This window comes from Melanotaenia boesemani, chromosome 11 (genome assembly GCF_017639745.1).
Source record: "Melanotaenia boesemani isolate fMelBoe1 chromosome 11, fMelBoe1.pri, whole genome shotgun sequence".
Lineage (NCBI taxonomy): Eukaryota > Metazoa > Chordata > Actinopteri > Atheriniformes > Melanotaeniidae > Melanotaenia > Melanotaenia boesemani.
The window spans coordinates 5278561-5298255 of record NC_055692.1 but is presented as its reverse complement, the minus strand read 5'-3'; the positions used below and the strand labels follow the sequence as shown (position 1 = coordinate 5298255).

Sequence of the window (19695 nt, the reverse complement as noted above, 5' to 3'; positions counted from 1 at the left end):
GACCATGTCTTTATGACTAAATGCAATGAGTTGCTGCCATGTGGTTGGCAGATTAAATATTTATGTTAACAAGTAATTAAACAGGTGTACATAACAAACTGACCAGTTGGTTATTTTATACACAGTTTTGTATTTAAGGACACCAGAAAGATGCATAAAAGCTTATTATTTAACCATTTACTTAAATCCTGTAAAAGCATATTTAGAGCTGTAGTTGCCTACCAGTGGAAATTTGATCTAGCTACACAGGGATTTTTTTCAATAACATGAAAGGACAGCAATCAGTGGGAGACCACTGTTTTTGGTTCTTGTATCATGTATTATCCACTGAGTAAAGTATTAATTAAATGAAAAAACATTTCACCCTGAGTTGTAGTAAACCATAAGCATATTGCAATACAAATACACAAGAATAAATTGTAAATAACAGTGGTACAATTGCCTTATTTTGTAAATTTACCTTTTAATTTTCTATCGCTGATGTTCATGATTATTAAAGACAAGAAAAACAAAAAATGAACAAACGCAACCTCAATTTCTGTGTTCTCTGTCTTCCACTAGGGGGCGATAAAGACAAAATGACAAGTTTTCTTACTGCGTCACGCTAAAGAAAAACAAACTATGGCTACGACACTTCCTGTTTGACACAGGTGAAGAAAACGTATGGAAAGAGAAACTGTCGTTAACTGTCAGCTCCGATGGGATGGCTTGAACTAATTCCAGTGTCATATTAAGACGTAAGCTGTTTTATCCAATTTATGGGCCGTTACCTCTGATGAGTTACGGGCGGACGGTTATGAAGTTACCGGCTGGTCAGCCACGTTTACGTCTTCATTCATTGACGCTTTAGAACTTGGTAGCTAACAGCTAAACACGTAGCTGTTTTTTAAAGTTAGAAGTACGGAAATCGATTTTAAAATCCCTGTTTTAGGGAGTTGTGAAAGTTAATCCTTAATAACCCCTTATCCTCCGATCCAAACTGCATGCGCGTGATGTTACATCATAACTTGCTAACTTACCGGACTCAATGTTTCTTGTCGGGTTTTCTACCGATACCTGTGTAAATAATCTGTAAATGGAAGAGTTCTGATTACTGGAATTAGTAACTGATTCATTAGTCGTCAAATAAATGATCGGCTACTATTTTATTTATTTATATTCGTAATGTATTAATTAGGCATTTCAGGTATACGACGTTTCAGCTCTTGTCATTTAGCTCATACAATTACAGTTTAATTTATTTTCCCCGTTTAGGTAATATTTTAGGTCTTTCAGTAGTCTGCCTTTATACAGTAAATTTAATTTACACCCTAACGTGGGCTGTTTTGTATTCTCTACAAAAGAATGGTTCATTTTGAGCTCCAGGGACTAGTTTTCAGCATCGCTTAAATCATTGCATATAATATTACATGTGAATGAATTTTCATGTATATAAGCAAGGACGAAGCATTAACCAGAGCCACAGCATTTTCATAGTTTGAAATGAGTTTAAGATGAGTCATTTAGAGGCCCAAAAAAAGTCAGTAAATTGAGCATTATTTGCATTTTCACAAATAAATTAAAGCTTTCACAAATCAGAAACTGTGTTTTAATATGTTAAATATTTCAATATATATTTGAAGACTAAAAAGTCTTGTTTTTCATCAGATCCCGATCAAATGTGGTCAAGGTCTCCAAAAAGCAGTGGATGCAAATTTGAGTTGTTTCCCCAACTGTCAAGGCTGGTGGGCAACAAAGATTTGCATATTTAAAATATAAAAAAGATTACTGCAAATTTAATGCAAATTTCCACAGTGCTGGTTTCAAGTGTGACCCCTTAACAGGTGTATTATTAGCTGCCAGTATACCATCCTGTGTCTCATTTGTTTTGCATATCACAGAGCCTAAAAACACATCCCGGAAAAATAAAGGGTGCAATTTAACAACCAAACAAAGTCTAAAAGAAAACGTTAAATGCAGACATTCCGGTTTTGTATCAGGTTTATTGTTTTTTATGTGGTCTGTCAGGTCGAATAGAGTGGGAGCAGCCATGGCCTGTGCTCGCGTGCCCCTGGATGAGCAGCAGGTGACCGAGCCTGGCCCGTATGGAAAAGAGCACACACTTCCTGCACTGGTGAGTGATCTCTCATGAAGCTACTATGCAAATGTTTCCCTCCTACAGCTGTTTATGATGCTCCATATGTGTCTCACTAGTCAAACCCAGTGTTTCCTGTTTCCCCATCAGCACCCAGACAGGATAGAGGAGCGCTGCTTTGTGCCTTACAAGCCTCCTCCAGAGGACGGTTCTCCTGCTGCAGTGGAGGAATTTTTGGAATATGCCAAATTCATCACAGAGGATCTAGAGTGGCTCCTCGCGCTGCCCCACGACAGATTCTGGTGTCAGGTACAGGATTGTTGATGATGTGGCATTGCGTACAGTGCAGGTGAAGATCTCCTCACTTTCCCTTTACTTCTGTGGTGGGGTTTAATGCCCATCAGGTGGTGTTTGACGAGTCCCTGCAGAAGTGCTTAGACTCATACCTGCACCAGGCTCCACGGAGCCTCGACCTCGCCGCTCTTCCACCCTCCCCAGCAGTTGCTGACATGCAGCGTGCCGTCCACAAGGCGGTCTTCTTGACCTTCCTCAGGATGGCCACACATAAAGAATCTAAGGTAGCTGTCAGAGGGATCACTAAATACACTGTAGTATCGTACACCGAATCTAAAGCACGACTCCTTCCGCTTACCCCAGGATAACTTCTTCACTCCTGCTGTGTTTGGAGAAATTATCTACGACAACTTCCTGTTCGACATTCCTAAAATTTTGGATCTGTGTGTGCTCTTTGGAAGAGGCAACGGCCAACTGCTGCATAAAATGATTGGTGAGCCTGTCACAAAGGGTGTTTTAAGATTTCATCTGTCATTTTTTTTAAATCAGGTTTTTGTCTCTTTTGACATTTCTAATTTCTTTTTAGAGAACATATTTAGCCAGCAGCCATCCTACTACAACGACCTGGATGAGACAGTACCCACTGTGTTACAGGTGAGATTTTACAATTTTGGTTGTTTATTTCTGTAGGATATTAAAGTGTTTTTCAGGATTTTCAAACTTAATTAGATCTTTGTTCAACTTCAGGTCTTTGACACAATCCTGGAGAAGTTTGGTCTTCAGTGTGAAGAAGCCACCGCCATGGAGCCAATGAAGCTGAACGCTCACAGACAGCCCACTGCCATGAGCATGAGCCAGCAGGTCAGGCTGATGTGTAACAGCATGTAACACTTGGTTTTTTATACACACATTTCTGACTTATTTCTACTTTCTTTTAAAAATTGTGGAAATTTTCAAATACAAATGGAGCTGATATCACTCAGGTGTGCACAATTAATCCAGTTTCATCTTGATCATGAAGGTATCAGCAGCGAGAGATGCGTGTAGTACAGAAAACCTTTTCACGTGCTGGGAAGCAGCGATCTTAACTTGTAGCATGCCAGAATGACAGGAGAAACTCAAATAACAGACATTACTGAGCATTGCTATTCAAATGAAGCAAAGTTCAAACACCAAACAATTACTGTATATGGGAAAGTAAAAAAACATGTGAACAGCTTCAGTTAATTTCTCCACTTTAAACAAACCACATAAACAAGGTGTGAAAGCAGAAGCTGCTGATTACAAAGATGTCTCTCATCACTGTGTGGAAAAGAACTTTTCTGACACTTCTGTACTAATCTTACATGTCTCAGCTTTTCTTTGAGTCCAAGATTATACATGCAGCCCTTGTATTTGTGAAGATACGTATAATTTTAGACATGAGGCAAAAAAAAAACGGCTTGTGATGAAGATATTGCTTCACAGTAAATTCTCATAAAGTCTGTTATTCAGACATTCTGTAGTTTGTGTGAAAATGTTTTTTTTTTAAATCATAATTCCTTTGAATTGACATTTTTGCTTCTCAGTGATATTGTTGAACTTCCACTGAGCTTCCACAGATACTGACATGCAGCTTCAGACTGATGGTTTGTTCATTTATGTATTTCTTTTATTTTCATCCTAGGAACTAGCAGATTTAATTTTGTATCTGTGTGACTCAATCACCACCATCCATGCCTTCCTGGACATCTTCCCTGCAGCTTGCTCCAGCTTCCATTCCCACGGCTTCCTCAGCAGGTAGTCAGATGACGAGCCCTCAGGTGGCTTTGCTAAAAAAACAAAAACAAACAGCGTTTTGTGATCATTGCGTGTTCTTTCCTGGCAGGCTGACCTCGTTTTATGAGACCGCCGTGCCTGACCTGGAGAAGGCAGTAAGGAAGAGGAACTTTGATGATAAAAAGTAAATGTTTTGGGTGATTCTGCACCGACAAAATATGGTTGGTTGTTGTGTTTGATTCCAGTGAACATGTCTTTGATCTCTCCTGTAGCCTGCAGGAGGACTTGTGGAAGAGGCTGAGCCACTCCTGTCGTAAGATGGTGGAGACGGCTCACCTGCTGCTGCAGCACACCTGTCTGCAGCCAATCCTGGAGGGGTGAGATGATCAAAGCCAACGTGCAGCTCAGATTTGTAAAATATATTTAGACAAATCATAATTATGCACGTATTTCTTGCTTTGCAGGAAAGAAAACATGCAGACATTTGCAGAGGAGCTGCTGCAGTATTTCACAACATTTTTACCAGAGAAAAGGTAAGAAAACTTTTCAAATTTGAACTTTCTGTGCACGAACAAGAAACCCCTCATAGGTTTAATCGCACTCGTAGTTTATAGTTATACCTTTATGTTTTATAGTAGATTAATCATTTTAAAATGTTCACTTGGACCATGTGATTGTCCTTGCAGGTTCTTAGCAGACTATGATGAGCAGTTTCCCATCGCAGACGACATCAGCCTCCTACAACAAGCCCTGCCCATCATGTATCCTTATCACTTCACAGCAGCACAGTTTGTACAAACAGATTTTTATGGCTACCTGACTGGATAATAAATCCTGTCCAAAAGGTGAAGTAAACTCAGTACATGTGGAGTATATATGAATACTACATTTTTACTATTTAACCCTTAAAACTCAGGGCTTTTTCTTATATTATAGACAGTTTCTCTGGAACTGTACTGTGTAACTTTGTGGGATAAATCGTGGTGATTAGCTTAACCTTCAGTTGATCTACAGACGTTTTCCAAACATTTGTATCCAGTTCAGGAGGTTTACAATCCGACCACAAAACGTAGTGTTGATTCAGAGACTCTGTATAGTAAATCCACAATGACGGGTCCATGATAACACCATTATTGATGACATTTTTGCTAAGAGACCTCTATTTTGACCTGGAAATAATGATGAAACCACTTTCTGTCACACGTTCGACCAATCAGGTAACTTAAATTGATGGTATCGTCCAATCAGGAGCAGCCAAAGATGAAAAAGTAAGCAGAAAGTTCTATGTCTGTATGAAAAGAACAAAAATAATGCTCCTCTATGGCTGGAATAAAGCCAAGAATATGTTTGATGGAGCTGAAAATGAGCTGAGTTGGAGTGGGTTTTGTGAGGGTAGTAGCTAAATTGCACTATAAATAACAAAGTAATAAAAAATAAATAAAAAAAACTGAAGGAAAAGTGTAAATGTGTAAATAGTTTCTATTGTGTGTTTGAATATTTTTATTCCTGAAAGCCAGAATGATGTGCAAATGAGAAAAGGCTTGGTCACCATTGATCTGTGTGTTATTTCTACAAAGTTCTGTTAGTAATAAATTCTGTTTCTTAAATTCTGGTCGGCCTTTATGCTGCTTTATCTATTGATGTATTAATTTTACCTAATTTTAACATCATAATCTGACAACTGACACTGTTAAAAAAATATGTCTGATGTTGACTGAGATTAAAAAGGATTGAGGTTCTATCTGCATTTATACAAAAACAAACTAACAAAAAAACCCCACAACAGACGAACCAAAAGAGCAAACAATGGCTTTGAGTTTTAAGAGTTAAAGATGTTCAAATGTGTTAATTTACAACAATAATTCAGCATCAGTATAAAAATAGAATAAAATGGGTCCTAGGTACCATTTTCCTTTGGTCTCACTGTGTGATATATTAAATAATGATAAGGACGATCAGCAGATTTACTGATGGAAATGGTTGTTCTAAACCGGGACACAGTGGAGTTTACTCTCTGGGATGGGAAGATGTCTTTGCCTGAAGCGGAAGAGTTTATGTATTTTATTTTGGGATCTTGTCCAGAGGGATGTGGGAAGTCAAAAGGAGTCAGCTGAGGTGCTTCAGGCATCTGATAGGGATCCCCCCTGGTTACCTCCCCTTGGAGTTTTTCTAGGCATGACATAGTGGGAGGAGACCCAGAACCCACTGGAAGGATCATATATTCCTTCTGGCCCAGGAGCGCTTTAGAATCCCCCAGGAGGAGCTGTAGAGTGTCACTATGGAGAGGGATGTTTGGATGTCCCTCCTGAATCTAATAGTTCTGTGGTCTGACCTTAGGTACACGTGGTTGGATGGATGGATGAGTTGTTCTAAGATTAAATGATGATTTCAAAGCAAGTCTTGAATATGAGTTCCTTCCTTAACAGCCTCCTTCTCTCAGTGATGAGACAAGGACGTCATACTTGCTCCAGGGGGTGGAAAGTGCCTGGGACAGCTTGGGCCGGCGGAAACCACAGAGCCAGATTCACAATGATGCCTCCTCGTCTTTTTTAGCCACTCAGGGAGCAATGAGTGCCGCCGCCGCAGCTGAGTTTAAACCTGAGTTAGTCAGAGAACCAGGAGGAGGAAGAGAGAACCAGAGGGGTGAAGAGGCCATGTTAGATCATTCCAGAAAACGAAACAATGTGAGTTCTGTGAATATTTTTATATTGTAATATTCTAATAAGTGATGAGTGATCAGTCTTTCGGGAGGTAAAAAAGCAATCCTGACTCTGACCATGTCTTATTGTTTCTTGGGGAGGTGTGTCCGGTGAGTGGGGCGGAGCTGGAATCTCTCCTGTCCTGTATCAGGGACCTGCTGCCGGATTTAGGCGAAGGCTTTCTGCTGGCATGCCTAGAGGAGTACGACTACAACTCTGAGCTGGTCATCAACAACATCCTGGAGGACCGGTTAGCCCCCAGCCTGGAGAAACTGGACCGAGCCATGCCAAGGTGACCACACACATACACTAATGCAGTGTTTCCCCTACCATTATATTGGCAGGGCGCCCTGCCCTCCCTACAAGACCCACCGCCCTCCCTACAAGGTCACGTTAATTCATTTTCATCTGGCTGTCTATACAGCGCCAAGTCACAGCAGAAGTCATTTCAGGTATTAATAACGGTGACTATGGTGCTGTTGTTGATGATAAATAGGTTGTGGGTAGGTTGGTTGTTGTATAACGAGAATGGTCTGCCTGCCTTGTCTAATGCCTGCGATCAACATCAAACCTCAAAGCGAAGGTGATGCTTAACCGTCTTTGTTCATCTGTAATCACATCTGATCCATCCAAACAAAAACAGAACAGACTTGAAGCAGACAGCTGATTATATTAAGTCAACGAGTAGCTTAATTGTCTTTATATTGGTTCCCGCTTTGATTTTCAACAGCATGGGTTTTGCTTTTTGTTAAATTGTCTATGGAGAATGTTTAATGTGTTTGTGCAGATAATCCTTTTATGAGATCGTGGTTTGGACTTTGCTCCTCTCCTGTATTCACAGGCCGGTGAAGGAGGAGCTTCCAGCTGTCCTGAACAACAGATCCAACGTGTTTGATGATGACGAGTTTGACATCTTCCGCAGGGACCAAGTGGACATGTCCCGCATCTGGAAGGGCAGGAGGTAGAGCACACAGGAGACGTTTGTTGACACTTGCATGTATTTATAGAGTTAAAAGTATGGCTGCGATCTTTGCACCAGGTGTAACCTGTCCATATTTTCTTCGTCCGGCAGGAAAGGCGAGAGCGTTCGAGAGATGCTGAACGACAAGCAGCACATCGCGGAGCAGAAAGCTCGGTATCACGCTTACGAGACAGTGGTGGATGAGGTTGTGATTGAACCTGGAGAATCTGCTGCAGCGTATGGCCTGGATGATTACGATGACGAGTATGACGACACCTACGACATGAACCAAGTGGGAGCCAACGACCTGGACGGAGACACTTTGCTCAACAGAAGGTACGTGGTTGGTTTCCTTTCACTTAAGATGAGATACAGACATGCAGAATTTGAAATGACTATTTTTGTGTCCTTGCAGGCCTTTTACAGTCCCACAGGTACTCAGAAAAGGAACCAAAGCACAGGATGAGGAAGAAGAGGGTGAGGAAGAAGAAGAGGCTCTACAGGTACCAAAGACACTCATACAGTTTAAATCAGGCATGTCAAACTGGTCCAGCAAAGGGCCGTGTGGCTGCAGGTTTTTGTTCCAGCCAGCCAAGAGCACACAGTTTGACCAATCAGCTGTCTGAAGACTGAGATCAGTTGATTGAATCAGTCAAATCTGGTGTGCTGCTGCTTGGTTGGAACAAAAACCTGCAGCCACACGGCCCTTTGCTGGACCAGTTTGACATATGTGGTTTAAATCTTCAAGGGTGTGTGAACTTTTTGACTCAAGTGTAAAAAGCCAAAAAAAAAAAAAAAAAAAAAGTTGGGTTTTAAGAAGATTAGGACTGCAACTAATGACTATTCTGATGGTCGATTAGTCACCGACTATTAAAACGACTAGTCGACCAATTGGATTATGTATCTCACGATTATTATAAATGGATCTTATTTCACTTACAGCTTTGAAATTTTGCATAAGGTTGTTAAGTCCGACGTGCCTCCTCTTTAAATGTTCGAGCATTGCAGACGTACTTCCGTGGTACACAAAGCCCGCTTAACAAATCTCACATGTATTTAATTTATTTTGTAAGTTTAACGTAAAGTTATCCCAGAATTTTAACGTTCTCCGCCGCTGTTTTCCTCCCTAGCCCGCCATCATAAATTTCCCTGGCGGACTTTACTGCGCATGTGCAACTCTCAGCAGAAATTAAAAAAGAAGACGATGTCTCACTCTGTATTGTTTTCCCCTCTTCGCGCATGTGCATTGTGTAACTCTTAGCAGAGATAAGATTAGAAGACGATGTCTCACTCCATAGTTTTTTTTTTTTTTTTTTTTCCCGACAATAGTCGACGGCTAAATTCGTTGTCGACTATTTTTTATTGTCGACAACGTCGACTAATCGTTGCAGCCCTAAAGACGATATTTAAAAACGGAATAAAACGACCTGCTTGATGTGCAGAGGCAAGTGGTTTAACAGTTTGAGATCAGCAGCAGCAAAGTCTGAACTTCACTTGTTCTTGGCACAGAGCAGCTGATCCGCTGATTTTAAGAGAACAGGCGGGTGTATAATGGTCAAGACCAAGAAGGTGTTTAAAAACAAATAAAATGGATGCTAGCATGAACAGGCAGCCAGTGGAGTGAATCTAGAACAGGGGAAGTGTGTTCATGTTTGTGTGCCAGATTAAAGACGTGCAGCAGCATTTTCTACCAACTACTGGTGCATTCAGGCCCCGATAATACGCTGGACTCTTTACAACTGGAGGGTGCAACATTCTACCAGACCAAGATTGTGTTCATGCTGCACTACTAAAAAAAATCAGAGCTTTTAGATAACATAATCCCCTCCTCGCCAGATGTAGCGCTGCATCAAAATTACTGAAGAAGACGATACACAACGAAGAAGAAAACTGGTTCATTTATTGCATTATGCAGGACGACTTCTGTTTCCACCACGTCAGAGCAAAACATGGAGCTGCATTAAATCCGGTCTTGAGTTGATATTTCTATCAGAACTTCTGTCGAGGCAGAGGAAAAAAACAGATCCATAACAGAGAAAGCGATAAACTGGTCTCAAGCTTCATCAGTTGTCACCCAGCAAATATAACTGTTATTTGTTTTACTGTATTTTTGTACAATGTGTTTGCATCAGTGTAGAGTCGACATTTTGAATGACATATAAGATAAACGACATCGTTACAAAAAAGTTATAAGAGGTGATTTAATCGTTTAATGTGTGAAAGCCCTGGTGGTCAAAATCCAAACTCGTGTCCAGTTATGTTTGTCAAATCAGTGTCTGCCAACATCAGGCTGCAAATACTTGATGTCATGGGAATAAACGGACTAAAACTGCAGTGCCATTGTGTGATTAGTGTCTATGTTTTGTGTTCTTGTGTGTTTCAGAACAACGTAAACAGGGACCAGTTCGTTCAGGATCCGGCTCTGCTGAGGGAGAGGGCTGAGGCCAAGAGAGCTGCCATGCAGCAGAGGAAAGGGTAAAAATAAAACTTCACTTTGCACTTTTTCTTTTTTAACTTGAGCTTTTGGTTTGTGTTTGGTACAACTTCCAAGAAGCCATTGTTTGGTGTGCGAGGCATGTTTAGGATATGAATTAAAGTAGTTATGGTTCCAATCATTTCTCTATATTTTTGCCGTTCAGCTTCCGACCGGAGCGTTCCAGTAATGTGGTAGGCCGACCAAAAGGCCAAGGACAAACCCTGGAGACATTTCTGGACCGACGCAAAAAGGAGAGCAACAAGAGCCATGTAGCCAACCACAACCGGCGTACCATGGCCGACCGCAAGAGGAACAAAGGCATGATCCCCTCCTGACCTGAGCGACAGGCCTTTGGTTGAACCAAACATCCTGATTAGTAAAAGGGGGTCAGCAGAGAGGTGAATGGTGTGTGAGGGCTCTGGTGTGATGGTGGCGACTCTTGAACTCACGTAAGCTCTGACGTAGTCGTGGAAGGTTTTCAGTTGTTGCTTTAGTGTTTTATTTTTTCCCTCAAACTGTTTTTTGCTATTTTGGCTTTGTGTGATCAGAAATTGCCAAGTTTTCAGGGCTTGGGGCCTAAATGGTTTTTCTTTAACAGCAAAACACCAAAGTTGTGACTGTGAGCCAACGAACGACGACAAAGAATGAGACCTTTTCGTTTGCCAAGTAACAAATCTTGTTTATTTAGATCCAGAGTTATTGAATTAAGCTTCATTTGACATCAATGAATAAAACTACATAGGAATAAAAGGAAGTGACATCCAGGGTATTGAAGAGACTGCAGGTCCCTCTTCTGCTGGAAGAACAATCAGTGACTAGATGATTGGTTCTGGACATCAGCAGCAGACAGCTCTGCTCCTATGGTCAGAAAGCTGCTGGCATGTAACGTTTAAGTGCATGCGCCACTGTCCAGCTTTCACAGAAACAAATGGATTCTGCTCTTTGACATCGCAGTTCTGATGCTGTTTGTGTTTGGAAGCACATGCTGTAACGAGGGCGACACGTCGCCATGCTCAGACTATTTTCTATGAAGAGAACAGATGGATCGGAGCGTTTACTAACAAAAAAGATAATAAAAGCATATGTAATTACTGTTTGGAGTTCACTTGTTTTTGAGATACTTCAAGTTTAAGTCATCTCTGACAAAGTCTAATGTGAATAATCAGACTTCACTGGAGGTACGTCAGAGTACTGCAGCACAGTTTGATCCTTTTATCCAGCCTTGGTAAGTAAAAAAACAAAACAAAAAAAAAAACGTATGTGCCAGACATTACCCTCCTGCTCAGAGTTCAGTGAAAACATGGATGCCATTGCAGCTCCGGATATCAAAGCATCAAGTTAAAGCAGACGTGTGAGTTTGGCTTTGCAAACGAAGAAAAAGCAGGAGGGTAAACTTGTAAATTGTATTAGCCTTCTAGCATCTCTAAGGCTTACTAGAGATGGGTCACCCCTGTTAGCATCTAGCCAGTGGTTTCTCTTATATATCAGTATTAAGTACACTACAAGTGATGTTTGTGTGCACCCAGTTAATCTATGGAGCTAGGATAGGGACATAGGTTTTGTAACTCCTATCCCCATATTTGAAACTAACAAGTATAAATCAAATCTGGAAATATGGGATAATTCTGCAAGACTGAAAGTCAGTTTTACAAATACAAAACCTTTGTGTCACATTTTACATGACTACTCAACCCACCAGACTTCTCTAGTCCTTAACCAATCACAGGCAAAGGGCTAAGATTCTGTGTCCACAACCAAACTTCATATTGTGTGTAAAGCTAAGTGCATAAAGACATGGATGAGCAAGCTTGGTAGATGGAGCTTGACTGGCCTGTGGACTCCTGGTATGAATAGAGTGGACCACAAGCCTCATGTCACAATGGTCCAAAATTCCCACAAACACTACTAAATCTTGTAGAAAGCCTAACTAGAAGAGGTTAGGCTGTTGTAGCTAGAAAGTGTGGGTCAGCTCCTTATGAAACCCTACGGATTAAAACTGGGATGTCATTAAAAATCATGGAGCAGACGTCTCAATACTTTTGGCAATATAGTGCATCTGTCAATAGTCTTGACTCAAACTCAGTCTGATTGGATGTTCAAGCCTGGTGCCACATATTTGATTCATGAATGTAGGAATATCTCTTCCTGTAACTGATAATCTGCTGATACATGGTCCTCAAAGTGGACACTAAACAACTACGGGTCTTTGTAGTTTTGAGGAAGCAGATCCGCTTCAGACATCTTGGTAACACTTTGTCTTTTTTCTACTTGTTGCATAATTTTTTATTATACGTTTAAAAGGGCCATTTCTGTCCTACACAAAAGAGGATACGGAGCATTTAGTCCGCCATTTGCGTCATTTACGAGCATAATTTGGTCGTTTTCAGGCCCCTTCGGGATGCGTGCCCTGAGCAAACGGCGCTGTACCACCGGTCTTGTTTCAAGGCCAGTTTTCCCAGTGAGATCTGTTCCCCCTCCAGCTCCGGTGAAGCCTCGTCCCATCCAAACGGGAAAGAAGTGCATTCTGGAAAAAATGGACTAACAGACTAACTAACTAAGGACTAACTAACAGTAAAAAATACTGTAATGCACAAAAACTCTATTGTTACGTTTTAACAAATCCTGAAATTTTCAGCCCTGTGGGTCCTAAGTAGTTGGTCATAGCAGGGAGAACACGTCCTGATGGATTGAGGAGCTGAAAGGGGAATGGTGCTCGATGGGGAAACTGGTCTCCGCGTGGCACCGGAAACTGGGGGCAGTGTTGAGCAGCGTAGCTGATAAAATCAACCATGAAAGGAACGAAGAAAAAGCTGCTGAACTTTAATTAATGGCTGCACAGACCACCGCTGTCTGCTGCGCTGCCTCTTTATACATCCACTTCTCAGAATTTACTGTGGTCTCCTCCACCGCCGCCATGTTTGCTGTTGTCATAAACTGATGTCAGAACTCAGAGCTGAACTATGAACTCTGTCCTGCCCTCTAGTGGATGTATTAGATAACAACCAGGGACACATGAAAGTATGAGGGCAGTGACGTACCTATCTATGTTCACGAGGGGTGCATAAATGGCCCTTAAGCTATACAAAAGCTTAAAAGAAGAAGAAGAAAAACAGGGAGACGAGTCATTTGAGCTCCAAGCTCCAAAATGGTCACCAATCCACCACTTTCACATCTTTGTCATAAACTGTTTAAAACAGACAAACTGACTAAATTAGCTTCTGTAACAAATCTCAAGTGCTTTCATGGGTCATGTTTCCTGCTCTTTGCAGTTCAATCTTAAGGAACAAACAAAAACAACAAACTAAGCTACTGGTCTCCAGACCTTCAGACAGTCCACCCTCCTTGTTATCATTTGGACCTAAACACCAACAACGGCCAGATGAGAAAGTATGTCTGAGCTTAAAGCAGAAAGCAACGAATGTCTAAGCACAAACTAGCAGAGGTTCGCAGTTTTTCCAACTCACATTTTCTCCTCTGTAGATCACACATATAATTACCTCCAGATTTAAGTAACAGGTTCCCAGGAAGAAGTGTTCACAACAGTACCCTGATCGTACTTCAAAGTGCCGTTTCTCTACAACCGCTGTGTGTCTGTGACCCATCGGGAGGTTTAATTTGCTCCCACAAACCACTGCTGGAAGGAGGAAGTGCTGAGGTGAGGTCAGTTTTATAAACAAACAAAAGGCTGTTGGAGGGTCAACAAAGTCGAGGTGATTCTCAGAGCTGCTGCTGCGCCGGAGGTGAAACAACCGTTAGCTGTCTTTACGGACGCTGCCTGGAGGGTTCAAGATGAGAAGAAAACACATGTTTGGAAAATTAATCTATTTTTCTTTACACTTTTGGCTTAAAAAAATAAAAAAAATCTTTAAACTTTTCAATGTTTCACATCACAGAAGATTAAAGGAGAGTTTGTATTTACCTGCTCTGAGATTATCAACCCTTTTCTAGAGCTTTTAATCAATATAAATAATGAAACTATGAATGAATCAAATATGAAAATATAAGTTCAGACACTTTAAAACACGATGTGAACTTACTGAGGATGCTGCGTTTGCACAGAGGACAAGTGTGCTGCAGCAACAGCCAGGGGTCCACACAGTCTCTGTGGTACTCATGAAGACACGGCAGCACACGCAAACACTGACACACAAAACACACCAAATACGTCAGAAAGAGAAGCGTGCAGCTGTACGCACATTTTCAGTAGCACTTTACTATTTATTAACTAACATCGAACCAATCAGGGTTTCTAAAGAAACAAAGATGTTCATTTAAACTTATTCATAGTTATTTTTTAATATAAATGATTTATTTATTTTAAGTGTTAAAGAGCCGCTTTAAAATCCATCTGATCTGAAGTTTACTGTTACTTTTCTGTAGAATATAGTTTAGAATGAGTTTAGTGTTATATTTAACATGTTCTATGTATACTGTATACTTTACATTTATTTCATATGACTAGTTTTCCATATTTGAATGATCTAAACCCCTTTATTAATCTATTTTTACAATTACAATTACTGGAATAAAAATGAAAAACATTAGGAAAATTAATAGCAATAAATACATACAAATAAAAATATATATGAGGGAATCAAACAAATTAATAAAATCTATTATATATATTATATTTAATTTTTCATTTTATTATAATTTTAATGACAACCTGAGAAACTATTTTAAACATAAAAAAGTAACCTGTTAACCTCTGTAGCCTTGATTTATGGTGATTTACAAAATAAATAAAAAGTCTTGAGCCTTTTAGTAAAAACATCCATAGTCTCTGCAGCCCTGAGGTTCTCCGGTGGGCTGTTCCACAGACGAGGGCTGTAGTGGTGGAGCGAGGCCTCACTGTGAGTTCCAGTTTGGGACTAAAAGGCTGGTACCAGAGGACTTAAGGGTTTATGTGAGGGATTATAATTTAAAAGCAGATCAGATAAATAAGAAGGCCCAAGACCAAGACCATTAAGACATTTATAAGCTACTAAAAGAGCCTTAAAATCAGGGGCAGCTTTGGTATGCAAACCTTTCTGATGCATTTCCCTTCAGAAAACCTGACAAACATGAGGAATTTTCTAAATCATCAAAAATAACAATGTTGTCAACAGATGCACCAATTTCTGCTGTAGCTGCTGTGGGGCTTTAAATAATAAAAACTCTACTATCCAGCTGGAAAAGTGGTGTCTTTTCTTCTTTTTGAACAGCCTATGTAGCATCCTTCACTTCCTCCTGAAGTTATCAGCAGGTAAAACAACACAGGCTGCATCACTCTGACAGGGTGGAGGAGCTGGCTGACCTGGTTGTTGTTGAACGGCTCCAGGCAGACGGCGCAGTTGTCCGTCTCTATCGTCTGCGATGGGTCACACCAGGGTTTGGGCTGACGATACGTCTTGGTCTTCAGAGACGACATCCTCTTCAGGACGTCCTGTTTAGGAAGGAGCTGAAGGATGCAAGACAGCAGCAGAACATTATGTAATGTTTGAAGCTCATTGTTCATCTTGGAAAGAATCAGCTCATGCACAGAGAGAACAGAGAGGTCCCACTGAGTCATAAACCAGTAACCAGCAGAACCAAGGTGGGAAAATCTGGGAATTCCTCACCAATAGAAAGAAGTGGATTTTGAAGTACCTCTAAGTCGTCGTTGAGCTGGTGGTCCTGGTACTGCCAGCGAGCCTGAACGATGACTCCTGTGCAGAGGATCAGCGCCACCAGGAGGACGGTGTCCCACAGCTGCTGCAGGTACTTCTGCAGATCATCAGAGCGGAGCAACAACCTTTTAATGCCAGATTCACATCAGCACACAGAATTTCTCAGAACTCTTTCTGGAGCCATAAGCTGCACAATAGAGCACACCAAAATAAAGAAGGCATGCTGTGAGTGTAAAGTGTTGGCTGTGCTTCCCCACCTGGACCTGGGAGTTGGTTTCTCCAGTGCAGATGACCCCCTGCCACTCTCCGTAGAGACCCCCTCTCGATCGACCGCAGGTGGACCACAGCGTGAGGGTGGCTCCCTGCCCGAACACACAGCAGCATGAGCTCAGTCAGCTCGGCCTGCATGAGGGTGCTAACAACTGAGAAACACAGTCAGCTGACAGGAAATGGAGCTCACCAGGTTATCCTGCAGGATCGTCTCATATGTGATTTTTGCTGTTGCACGAAGACCCCTGTAGGGAGATGATTGTCTGATGTTTAGAGTAAACAATAATCCTTCAGCAAATCTCGTTTCAAATCAAAGGTTTAAGACATCTAGAACACCAGCACTCAATGGCCACTTTATTAGGTACACTTGTTTTATTGCTCATTAACAAGATTTTAATCAGCCAATCACATGGCAGCAACTTAATATATTTAGTCATGTAGACATGGTGAAGACGACTTGAAGAAGTTCAAACTGAGCATCAGAATGAGGAAGAAAGAGGATTTAAGTAACTTTGAACGTGGCATGGTTGTTAGTCTGAGTATTTACTGGGATTTTCACACACAACCATCTCTAGGGTTTCCAGAGATGGTCTGAAGAAGAGAAAATATCCAGTGAGCAGCAGTTGTCTGGACCACAATGTCTTGTTGATGTCAGAGGTCAGAGGAGAATGGGCAGACTGGTTGGAGATGATAGAAAGGCAACAAGAAGTCAAATCAGCACTGGTTCCAACCAAGGTCTACAGAACAGCATCTCTGAACACACAACACGTCCAACCTTGAAGCAGATGGGCTACAGCAGCAGAAGACCACACGTCGCTGGTCTGATGAGTCTCCGTTTCACCTCCACATTCAGATGCTAGGCTCAGAATTTGGTGGAAACACCTTGATGGATCCATCCTGTCTTGGATCAAGAGTTCAGGCTGCTGCTGGTGTAATGGTGTGGGGGATATTTTCTTGGCACACTTTGGGTCCCTTAGTACCAACGTGGCCTGGTTTAACCAGCACAGCCTACCTGAGTATTGTTGCTGACCATGTCCATCCCTTTATGACCACAGTGGAGCATCTTCTGATGCTACTTCCAGCAGGATAATGCACCATGTCACAAAGCTCAGATCATCTCCACCTGCTTTCTAGAACATGACGATGAGTTCACTGGACTCCAACGGCCTCCACAGTCGCCAGATCTCAGTCCAGTAGAGCAGCTTTGGGATGTGGTGGAACGAGAGATTCTCATCGTGGATGCAGCAACTGTGTGATGCTGTCATGTCAATATGGAGGAACGTTTCCACCACCTTGTTGAATCTATGCCACCAAGAATTAAGGCAGTTCTGGGTGAAAAAGGGGTCCAACCTGGTACTAGGAAGGTGGACCTGATAAAGTGGCCAATGAGTGTGGACATGTGTGGAGTTCAATCAAATAGTTACAGTTTCTAACCAAGTGAAATATAGCGAGAATGAGGGAATAAAATACATGTTTGTGTTTTTATATTTTTTTTTACTTCGGTATTGTGACATAACAATCTGTCTACATCTGAGCCTAAAGTTTAGAAGACTTGCTAGACAGAATTAACCATTCAGGCTGCAGCAACAAGTTATTTCAATCACAAAGTATGATGTGCCAGCATTTTATTGCTACTTCCACTTGGTCAGAATTTACACACCTTTCTACAAAATTACATTACTTTGATGCAACTATCACATCAGCTACTTGCAGGTTTAAGACTGGATGCACACACCTATTCAGCAAATACAGTGCATTCCTCAGCAAAACATCTGATGCATTTTAAAACACTTTCATAGGAGATGTTATTGTAATGAGGCATTCTGTACCTGAGCAGAGCTCCAATCAGTTTGGTGACATTCTCCGATGTTTGGATCACAATAATAGGTTTCGACAGCACTTGGGACAAATCCATCTACAACAGAAAGATTTTAATGTTATATGAATAACCTAGGCAAACACCACCAGCTTTCTGACTGGATCTCAGATTTGTGTTGTCAAAAAATTCATATATCTTCTGGATTTTTACCTCACTGACAGTGTTTTGGTTGAGAGCCAAGATGATCAGTGCTGAGGCTCCAAGGACTAACGCTCTCTTCATCTTGAAACAAAATAAAGTCACTTATTCAACATTTACAGAAACCAAAACCTTTACAAAACTCATACTGCTTGAATGATTAGATGATAAGCGATCCACCTGTGGGACTTACTCTGACGCATCACACCACAAAAAAACAAAAAGGCAGAAACCTAAGCAAAATATAATCTTATTTACTTTATTGACTACTGCATCAGCGAATGACTCCTGGTTCCCAGTGGAGGCTTTACTGTCGTCCATTTCCACAGGCACCACTCCGATCCATGGCTCCTGCTTCTCAGTGTCGGCCTCACCTTCTCCTCCGGTTATTCCAGTCTCCTCATCTCGAACCTGAAGACAGAGAACTGCCTGAACACGTGTCCTGCAAGGATGATTATACTTATTTTAAACCTCTTCTATCAATGTCTTTTCTTGCAAAAAAACCCAAACAAACAAACAAACAAAAACAAAAAACAAAAAAACACAACAACAACAAAAACTGTATCATTACAGTCAGTGTGTTCAATAATAATATTAAGTTGTAAGACAATAATATGACATGTCAATATGGAAAGAATATAAGTTAGTTTGGTAAGGCTTATTTCTTGGTGGTAAATGTCTTCTTTTTTTAAATCAAATAATCAGTATTTTAATATTAGGGGCTGCTCTGGTGCTTTCTTGCAGTGTCACGCATTCTAACGATCTCTAACATCCCATTAATCAGTCCGGGGCTAGTGCTGTACCGTGACGGCCGTAAATGGCTTGCCTCAGGCAGACTCACCAACACCAGGTTCCCCTCCAGTTCTTTTGGTTCTTCGTCCCGTGGTTCAGGGCTCCTACTGCTGCTGCTAGACTCCACAACCTCCCCCTGGAGCAAGGCGCTGACGCCGGGCCGCTGCTGAAGAAAAACCTCTACCAAAGCGACCTGTTCCGCCACGACCAGCAGTCCCGGCCACCGAAACAAGAGCAGCGGTATCGTAACCCCAAGACAGCACCAACGAGCAAAGGCCATGTCCCCGAAAAACTACACGGAGAAAATGCAACTGAAAGCAACAAAAATATACAAATATTATCAATGGACACACATTATTTTGACAACGCTGCAAGCGATGATTTATAGGATAGCGGCTCTCCGAATGTAAACAGGAACAAAAGCAACTTCCGGCTATTACCGGAAATACAAGGTGATGTCTATCTTGTTAGAAAAGTTGCCTCATATGCAGAAACTTTTTTTTTTTTAAAATACGACCATTACAGCACAATATTTTCATGTAAATATAAAACAATAACAGAGGATCCGCAGCCCTCCTGTTTACAAACATTTTTGTCTAATAATTTAATCACATAGAGAAGAATAATCTAAGTAACAAGAGAAGTGCTATTCAATACTTCCTGCTTCGCTTTAAAACAAAAGCTTTAAATACTGCCGTATTTATAA

The 19695-nt window shown here is 41.3% G+C and overlaps 2 protein-coding genes across 3 annotated transcripts; one reads left to right on the top strand and one right to left on the bottom strand.

The window, feature by feature from the left end:
- Positions 1-602: 602 nt before the first annotated feature.
- On the top strand, positions 603-11354 carry ascc2 (activating signal cointegrator 1 complex subunit 2). 2 transcript variants are annotated; one of them, XM_041999236.1, is made up of 19 exons: positions 603-737; positions 2008-2113; positions 2225-2383; positions 2479-2652; positions 2732-2861; positions 2955-3022; positions 3116-3229; positions 4035-4147; positions 4236-4310; positions 4399-4503; positions 4591-4659; positions 4813-4887; positions 6567-6810; positions 6927-7117; positions 7667-7786; positions 7898-8122; positions 8202-8289; positions 10170-10261; positions 10426-11354. In XM_041999236.1, the coding sequence occupies exons 2-19, from the start codon at positions 2030-2032 to the stop codon at positions 10595-10597; spliced, it is 2298 nt and encodes a 765-aa protein (XP_041855170.1). In that variant the 5' UTR covers positions 603-737; positions 2008-2029; the 3' UTR covers positions 10598-11354. The 2 variants fall into 2 exon arrangements, with proteins under 2 accessions (XP_041855170.1, XP_041855169.1); XM_041999235.1 differs by having other exon boundaries at positions 7895-8122.
- An 89-nt stretch (positions 11355-11443) lies between these two features.
- rnf215 (ring finger protein 215) lies at positions 11444-19422 on the bottom strand. Its single transcript, XM_041999243.1, has 10 exons — positions 19039-19422; positions 18456-18608; positions 18210-18281; positions 18010-18095; positions 16371-16425; positions 16168-16272; positions 15891-16007; positions 15559-15702; positions 14300-14402; positions 11444-14037 (listed from the first exon to the last, which is right to left on the bottom strand). Exons 1-10 carry the CDS (start codon positions 19267-19269, stop codon positions 14015-14017), a joined length of 1089 nt encoding a protein of 362 aa, XP_041855177.1. The 5' UTR covers positions 19270-19422; the 3' UTR covers positions 11444-14014.
- Positions 19423-19695: the final 273 nt, after the last annotated feature.